At 39.9% G+C, this 9,009-nt stretch overlaps 1 protein-coding gene across 1 annotated transcript in view; it reads right to left on the bottom strand.

Moving 5' to 3' along the window:
* Window positions 1-4,185: 4,185 nt before the first annotated feature.
* ABCD3 (ATP binding cassette subfamily D member 3) overlaps window positions 4,186-9,009 on the bottom strand; it is a 36,195-nt gene continuing 31,371 nt past the window's right edge. The window contains exons 22-23 of the mRNA XM_044432339.1: window positions 7,616-7,672; window positions 4,186-6,903 (exon numbers count right to left, since the gene is read on the bottom strand). Coding sequence (XP_044288274.1) covers window positions 6,826-6,903; window positions 7,616-7,672 — 135 coding nt within the window. The 3' untranslated portion in view covers window positions 4,186-6,825. The remainder of the gene's footprint in view (window positions 6,904-7,615; window positions 7,673-9,009) is intronic.

A 9,009-nucleotide genomic window follows, 5' to 3' on the forward strand; every position in this document is an offset into this window, starting at 1 on the left:
TGCCTTACCTCCCCGGGGTCCATCACCCCAGGCTCTTTTCTTCCCACCTTGGTGAGGACTGGCATTGCAATCCAGTTTGTCGGGGAGGTTCACAACTTTCCCAAAGATATAGAGCAGGGGTCCTCAAACTTTTTCTAAAGGGGGGCCAGTTGACAGGTGCCAGCAGTGTGCGTGGGCTGCCAAGCCAGTGCCAGTGGGGGGGGGGGGGGGGGGGGGGCTGGTGAGGGTGAGATGAGGGATGGGTGTGTGTGGGGCGAGGCGCCAGCTTGCTCACGAGTCCAAAATGATCTCCCCTCGAGCAAGCTGCTGCTGGGCGCACACAGTGAGGCATCGGCTTGCTCATGAGGAGATCGTTTTCTCCAAGCTAGTCCAAATGACCTCCTCTTGAGCAAGCCACGCATGTGCCCGGTGAGTGCAAAACCTGTGGGATGGGCCGGTTAAATGGGCATGGTGGGCCGGATCCAGCCCGTGGGCCTTAGTTTGAGGACCCACGATATAGAGCATTTCACCACTCAGTTTGATTGATCCGAAGAAAACACATCACTGAAGGTGCATGCAATCAGTGATATGTTAAGAATGACAAGCCAGCTAAACGAATTCCCATAGATTACTTGTTTACTAAGTGCCAATCTGCATGAAATGCAGTAGAACCAGAATGGGATTTTCTGGTCTTAAGTCTATTTGAATCCCACTTTTCTGTCTGAAAATGCCTATGAAATCAGGCTTGTGGGGAAGGAGATCAAATGATGACTGCAAGGAGGGACAGGGAGAAGGGTTTCAAGTTTTTGATGTGAAAATTATCCCACATCCCATTTTAGATGCTCATCTACTCAGAAACAAGACCCCATGAGTTCAAAGTAAGGCTTGCAACATAAAGCTGTGCGGGGTGGGGCATGCTGAGATTTGTAGGCCTTTCTTACATCTAAGCTTGTACAGGATTGTGCCCTTAATCGACTAAATAAAGAGTCCTAACTCAAAGTAGGTCAGCCTAAACATCTGTCAAGCTCCAAGAGGTGACAAGATTAGCCTATTGCAGGAAAAAGCAGTGAGGTGTCTTGCAACACCTTAAAGACCAATAATTTATAAAATGAATTTTCATATTGATAAAGGCTAATGTTGTAATAAATTTGTTAAATTTCTATACCTTTCTGAAATATCACAACTTTAAAAGCCAGCCATAGAGGTAGTAACTGTGAAATCAAAGTCTTACAGAAGGAAGCAGCCAGCATAATCACAAGAAACCTGCATTCTATGTTTACTTTTCCCCACAATTTCTCATTAATAAAGATTTGTCCAAGTCAAGCAATGTTAGTTGTCTGATATTTCTTTAAATCATATATTTGGCAATGTTTTGTAGTTGCCTCTTTTTTGGTTGGAAGTTATAATTCAGATACACTTCATAGTAGAACAGGATTTGTTATTTTCTGATGTGCATGTACTTTTAAATGATGTAATTGGTTCTTGGAAATTAAAACTTGTTCAGCATTAATGTTCTGTGCCCTTTTGACAGCTAAAAGACTGATATAACAATGGGAAGATTACAACTCATTTCTTATAATAAAATACTTAAAAGACCTTTTCAGTATTTGAGCAGATGACATATGGATGCCATTTTTGAAGGAATTGAATAGGTATTTGATCTGCCATTTCTGAAGCTTATGTATAACTGACCCATTTGGATTTGTGCTGTTATTGGAATATTGACATATCACTGTTTTTTCAGAGTTTTTTCCTTGCATCTTTTTTTGTTTGGGTTGTGTTTGTTTCATTTTGCTTTGTTAAAATTCAGAATACAGAAAAAAAAAACATCAATAAGGAAAGTGTCAGCTTTTGGGGAGGTTGACAATCATCTTGTTTTCTGCCTACAGGAGTCTTTTTACTATTCACATGAAAATGCAATTAAGTTTTTAGGCACAGGGTTAGGTTTAACTCCCAGGCATGTTTTGCCTATAAAATGGGGACTACTTCTTTCTGAAATTTGGGAGCAGAGAAGTTCCTGTCTCTGAAACCCACTAATCTTAACTTAGCTAATGATGGAGCTTTGGGAAGACAGCAGAATGTTTGACAATTTCATACCACCTGGATAGAAATTCCCACTTACAGATGGAAGAGTAATTGGGTCTCCCCTTGAAAGAAGTGGAAAACTAAAATACTGAAAAATATTATGAGAAATCTAACACAACTGAATGAGATCTTTTTTTCCCCTTTAACATATCCCCACATAAGGCAAGGAGGCAAATCCTAGTTTTACCCAAATTTACCTTTGACTTTATCGCATCATCCACTGTGATGTTTGCCAGCGCCTACTCTTTCTAAATGAATGGGAAATTCTGCAACTGATTTCCTGAAAAATCATAACCATATCCTCCAACATAACTACAGCACATCTGAACAGCTGACATTGAAATACTGGTAACATGAGTGAAAATAATGTCTCCAGTGCTTGATCATGACATGGTGAAATGTGGTGTTTGAAAATAACCATGTTTTTAAAGCAACAACAAATGTGCATCAAAGACTCTAACCCAGGATCCAAAAAATGAACTCTTGAAAGCCACAGGATTTTGAATCTTTGAACAGCAGACTCTATGCTGCTTGGAGCCTTTGCACAAAATTGTGTAATTTCTCTTACCACTTGATGAGTGCTATTCAGAGCCCAGCGTTTGCATTCTCTGCAAATCCTAGACATAAGCCTACCTTCCAAAATTTTACTTTTTATGTTTTTTTATGGTAATGACAGAAGGGAATTTGTAGATTCACAAAAAGCTTTTCAGTATGAACACACCATTATTAAGACTTTATTCAACAAGCCTGTTTAAAGACTTACTCCATGGAAGAACAATTGTTAATTTTTCCAAAAATATACTAAATTTGTGTATATCTCTATACTTGCCAGTATTTAGGGGAGGGAGAAAAGTATCCAAGTTACTTTGAATTGCTTATTCTTTCCAGTAATAAACTGAACCATATAATTGCTCACATGACAGGAGTTGGCTTTCAAGTCTCTGGAATGTAGTAAAGTGTCTAGTTTGGGTTATAGAAGATATGGAGGAAAATTGTGCATCAACTTTCACATCTAACAGCTAGGGGCCACAATGCTACAAATCTATCAACTGATCTAAAATGTAGGAAGCCATGTAAGAGACTATTCCAAGAGCTTAATTAAGATATGTCATCTTAAGGATCATTCACCATTGGGTTATTTTAGGCATGGCACTTGACAACCATGAAATGGTATGACAGTTGCACTTATACAGAATTTTGCAGGGTAGTCAGTAATCAGCTATGTCAATTTTAGGCTAGCGCAGGTAAGCATATAAAGCAGTACAGGTAGTCCCTGGGTTACAAAAAAATTCCATTTCTAATAAAACAGAAATTCTTCTTTAAGTTGGATCACATTTAGTTGGCCCTCCACATTTGTGGAAGTTAGGGGTCAGGATCCCTACATATGCCCAATTAATCAGTGCCTTCTCTTTGCAGCAAGGAAATGCTGGAGAGATTTCCCTCTCCAGAAAGGGGGGCAGGAAGGCATGCTCTGGAGGTGCCTTTGGAGGCCTCATCTCCCACTTCCTCCATGATGGGGATGATTTCCTGCAGTGGGCCTTTAATTCAGTTTTTTAAATTAATAGGTTTTAGGGCAGCTTGTAAATATGGGCTGTCCATAACTTGGCCATCTGTAACCCAAGGACTGTCTGTAGATCTAAGGGGGGTTCATACCATCACTCACTAAAGGTCAAGACATGTAGAGGATGGTGTGTGCATTCCCAGTCCAAGTCCAAGATCTATCCCTATAAACCTTCCCTCCTTTTGTTCCATGAAGGAGAACAGTAAGAATTTGGCTGGAGGAAAAAGTGGTTTTGGAGCAGGAATGTAGTTGCAGTAGCAGTTTAACATCCAGAACTGCACTTTTTAGAATAGACCTTTGGTTAAAAGAGTAGTTCATGGATGCTTCTTATTTATACACCCACACATATGTAAAGGGGACTTGATCTTAGAACCAGATCAAATGTATTCTTTTAGTAATATGTTTTTCTGACTTAAAGGTATCCAAGTTTATTCTTTAGTTAGGTAAACATGTGATCATGTGTCATTTTACCTGGGACCAGCATCTTAAGTTAAAAATAGCATGGTTCCAAATTGGTTGGATATGACAATCTATTGATATCAATTTTTTAAAAAGGTAGGTTGTTTTGTTTCAGATTTATTATTCCAGAGGCACTTAAATAGAAAAATCTTACATTTATACAGCGCTTTTCCTCCTAAAGCGCTTTACAAGCTACAAATAAAGTACAGCAATCATCTCCCATTGAAATAGAAGCCATCTGTGATTACCAGAGCACCAAATAACACCTGGCCAAAATTCTATATGAGACATAGGGATGCTCCATTCTTGTCCATTTTCCCCATCTCGCCAAAACTTCCAGTTTAAACAATCATATAATCAACAATCAACGTACAAAAACATAGCACAAATTCATAGTTGAACCATGTATCTGGATTTTTTTCACACAATATTTGAAAATGTTTGCACTAAAAAGCATAATCCCAAAAAACCGCTTCCACTGAGCACTGCTCTAGTTCGTAGTGCATTCATACTTGGCTTCACATGGGTTCAAGCCTATTTTGATGACAGAATTGGAACTTGGTATTAAAAAGGATAGGCTATATCTGAATACCCAATTCCTCTTGACATCTTATCCAGCGTTCAAGTCAGTGGACTGGTTTCACAGGTCGATGGCTACCAAAGTTAATCCGCTGTCTGACAGGCAAAATTAACTCTATTTGTGCTTCAGTGTTGCTATTGACCAGTCTTGAACTGCATTCCTTCCAGACATTCTGCAAATGATAGATAATGGGTGCTTTCTAAAAATATAACATTCTTAAAAAAAACCAATTCTAGCTATTAGGCAAGTTTAGTGCAGACTTCTCTGGAAAAAGAATACAAATATTTAAAAAGCAGCTTTTCCACTCTAAAAATATAGCAGTTCCTTAGAAACAGTTGTGTCTGAGAAAGCCAGTCTCTCTAGAAGAGCCACTAAAATAGTTAATCCAAAAAACAGGGATTATATGGGTTGCATTTACTTCAAGAACTCTGCCCAATCTATTATGCCAGCTGATCTACATGCGATAGCATGTTAACCTTGTGTGTTATGATATGGTCATCAATATATCATTCCACTGTATGCATGTGTCAGCTAGCACAACCAACCTCCAAATCAGTCTGTACAATTATTTGAACAGGTAACAGGTGCAGAAGGCCACCTCTTTGCCATAGTGAATAAGACAAGTGTAAAATGATGTTCTGACCTAAGTTGCTTTTAACCTTACAGCTAGTTTACTCTGGACTTGGGAACAGTATGAGAAGTACAAACTCTACTTGGAGTTTGGAACTGTGATAGGTAGCAGTCTTACTATGAAAGGGAGTTAATATGCATCTGATGTGCAATCACAAAGAACTCATATTTACTTCATAGTGAAGAAGAGATACCACGTTTATTTGCATATGTAGTGTATGCCTTCATGTACTGCATGCCTTCATGTACTGTATTTTTATATTACACCATATGGACAGTACCACATACCCAGACTTTGTCATATTGCAGAGGTTTTTAAGGATTGTATAGAGTCTAGTCTAAACGGCAGCTTAGTACAGTTTCGCCAACCAGTCTTTCCAGTTCCAACTATATGGTTAACTCTAGGCAATGATCCCCTATCATCATGTGGCAACAGGAATTGCTTCCAGGGGAAAATTAATACTTTTAGAAGTCTATTATATATAGCCTTACCAGCATGTAGGAGTTTGCAATTACCTCATACCAGTTTGGGAAGTGCTCATCTATGGTTAAGAATTAAATAGTGTTTATGGAACTCATTCACAGGAAGTGAAAAAGAAAAGATCAAGCAACCCTAAAATCAGTACTGAACGGCTTTGCTGTGTCTCAGGCATTACACATTATTTAAAAAAATCAAACATGCACTTAAAAAATTCATCCTGTATGCAAATATAACCTTCTGACAAATCTTAATCCACGCTGCATATTTCTACAGTATTTTATCTAGAACTTGTACACAGCTTCCCAGAGCTATCAAATGATTCCGACCATGAGAACAAGACAAAATGAAACAGCACTGCTTATTTTTTGTTGAACAGGCGCACTGGGAAGTTGTGAACAGATAACGGGACCCAAGATCTCCACTGGAATAAACTCATCTCTTTAGAAGTTATAAAAGCAGCTTTGGGTCTCAATTTTCCCCTGAAGCCAGTACTATTCCAAGCAGAGCTTCACCACAACCTTAGCAAAAGGAATGGTTCAGCACCCTTTTAATGCCGCAGCAGTTTTGGCTAGTACTACCCTGAAAAGAGCGTAATATTTGGTATCATCAATTGATGCACCAGGATATGACACAAAAATGCTATGTGTTGTACTGGGCTCAGAGGAGGTAGTGACCCAAGGTTTCTTCCCCAGGGGAAGTGGAGGTCCAAAAGAAGTCCAATGAGTTGACTTCAGTAAGTTTACATCCCAAGATGAATCAAAATTACAGAGACTTAGGCCCAATTTAATTTAGGCAGGCTTTTAAAAACCATAAGAATATGGATATTCTTAGTACATATTAATAATTAAACCAACATATACACAAATGAGTCGTAGTCAACATAATATTAAATGCACTGACTGCTTGTTCTAGATAGTGTGTTATTCTGCTCCTAGTTACTGAGCTGAAGAAGCCAAATCGTGTCAGTATGTTAGAGTCTTTATATGCCTTGTGCTGTTCTCTGTCACTGAAGTAGCATGTGGCAGGCTGTGTGCGGGGAACTTAGGAGATTTAAGACCCAAATTCAATGGTGTCCTCAGTAATCTTTTTGAACTCGTAGTTTCCTCTTCCATCCATGTGGAGATAAAACTGAGAAGAACAAACAGAGAGTATATTAGCAGTGAACTGGGCCTATGAGGTTCCATCTTGTTTATTATCTACAGGATTCGATATTATAACTAATCGGATTACATCCGGTTTTCTTTCCATTACATTCCAAGGTAGCTGTAGAGGCCCTGAACTGAGGTCTAGGTACAGTAATGGACCAGAGGAGGACAACAGCTTAATTCAGACAAGACAGAGATACTCAAGGAAAACAGAACCGATCGAGAAATAAGGGTTCAAGCAGTGTCAGATGGGGCAACACTGCCCTTGAAAACAGCTTCACCACAGGGTGTTATTTTGGAACTTGCTTTGAGCTTGGATTTAGACAATCCAAAACTGCCTACAGCAATACCCTGGCCTTGGGTGCCACCTATGCGTGTTCCTGAAGACAGTAGACTCAGCCAGAGTGATACGCGCATTATTTGCATCACATCTGGATACTGCAATCCAGTTGATATATTCTAGATACAGCTAGTTTTTTAAGGGCGCTAGAAAACTCTGATCCAGGATGCTGCAGCAGAGTATAAATGCATTAAATGAAGCAACAAATACACACTTCCACAATTATTTGGTGGACTTCGCTAGAACAGCTTAAGGTTCTTTATTTCATTCTTACACAAAGATGTAGTAATCAAAGGATCTTCATAAGAAAGCCATGTATTTTATGCAACTAAAACAGAGATTAAATAAATCTTACTTCATGATGTTTCCAGAGGGACTTTCTGTGAGACACAGTGAAAAGAGTGATGCCAACCTGAAGTAAGAGAATACAGTTGATGGATAAATAAGCTTTGCGTTGCTAGTTCTCTATCAAATTTCAACCAAATGAAGGAAACCATTGAAGGGCCAACCTTCATGAGATGTGGGAATCAACGACTGAAATGCCCAATGTCTTTTTATTTTTCTCCCCACTGGGCTGAGGACAATTTGGAACCAGACTCAAGTGTCTGAGGAAATAAGATTAGATTGCCCCTCTGCAACTAATTGAAATTGTCAGAGTCTGCGGCCAAGACATGAACAGTCAAAGACAAGACAAGAGCAACAGAGGCACTACAACAACAGAACTTCAAGCTAGACAGCGTCCAAAAGCATGACTTAATAGCAAGTATAATTCACAGTCATGGTACAGGAACCAGGAATATGCATGAGGGCAGAACAGCGTTAGAAACAAGCCAAGGGTTGAGAACCTGGAGGACAAAGATTGGTGTAGGTACCTCAGACCAGATAACAGGGCAGAAGACATGGCAAGGCAAGGGGACATAGCAAGGCAAGATGCACAGCAAGGCAGGATACTGGTCAGGTAAGAGACAGACACAACAGCAAGGCAGGATTCACAGAAAGAACCAGGAGCAAGATAGATCAGGGAGGCTGCAGGCACAGCAGCGAACAGGAGGCCCTGTGCTGCTGAGGCAACACAGCAAGGCAGGAGACAGGGAAGATGCGGGAACAGTCAGGCAGAGTACAGGCACTGCACCTGCAAAAAGACCTATGCTGCTGAGGCCACTTCTGAAAGGAAGAGCTTGCTCTTATATAGCTTTCCCCCAGGAATCCCATCAGTAGAATGAGAGCTCAAGCAGGGCTTGGGACTGATCCTGCAAATACAGTGGTGGTGGTTGTTCTGGCTCTGGCCTCCAGATCCTGACAGAAATGTATTCTGGTGATTGTGCATTTCCTCTCCAGAGCTAAGAGCAGCTGCATGGACAGGGGGTGCATTTGCACTATGGATCTATAGGGGAACAAAAGGTTAACCACCACCTTCCCCTTGCCCCAACCCACAAGCTCCTCTCTGCAGCTGCTTTTGCAGAGGGAGGGAACTGATACATTTTCATCAATCCCTTGTGGTAGCACTGATATGTCTATCATCACATCTCACATATGGACTCAATTTTTAAAGTACCATTCAATATAATGAGATAAATTTAAGGATGTATACCTATTTCTTACCAAGCTCATGACGAAAGACTACTTAGCTTTAACTTGCATATCCCAATATATTACTTTGATATTATACACCTTTTACTATTTTTTCCAGTAACTTTTCTTTATTTACTACAGTAAAGTATACAGTATATCACAGAAGTTAGTACACCC

The sequence above is a fragment of the Varanus komodoensis genome, unplaced genomic scaffold (assembly GCF_004798865.1).
Source record: "Varanus komodoensis strain SLA01 unplaced genomic scaffold, ASM479886v1 scaffold24, whole genome shotgun sequence".
Taxonomy (NCBI): domain Eukaryota; kingdom Metazoa; phylum Chordata; class Lepidosauria; order Squamata; family Varanidae; genus Varanus; species Varanus komodoensis.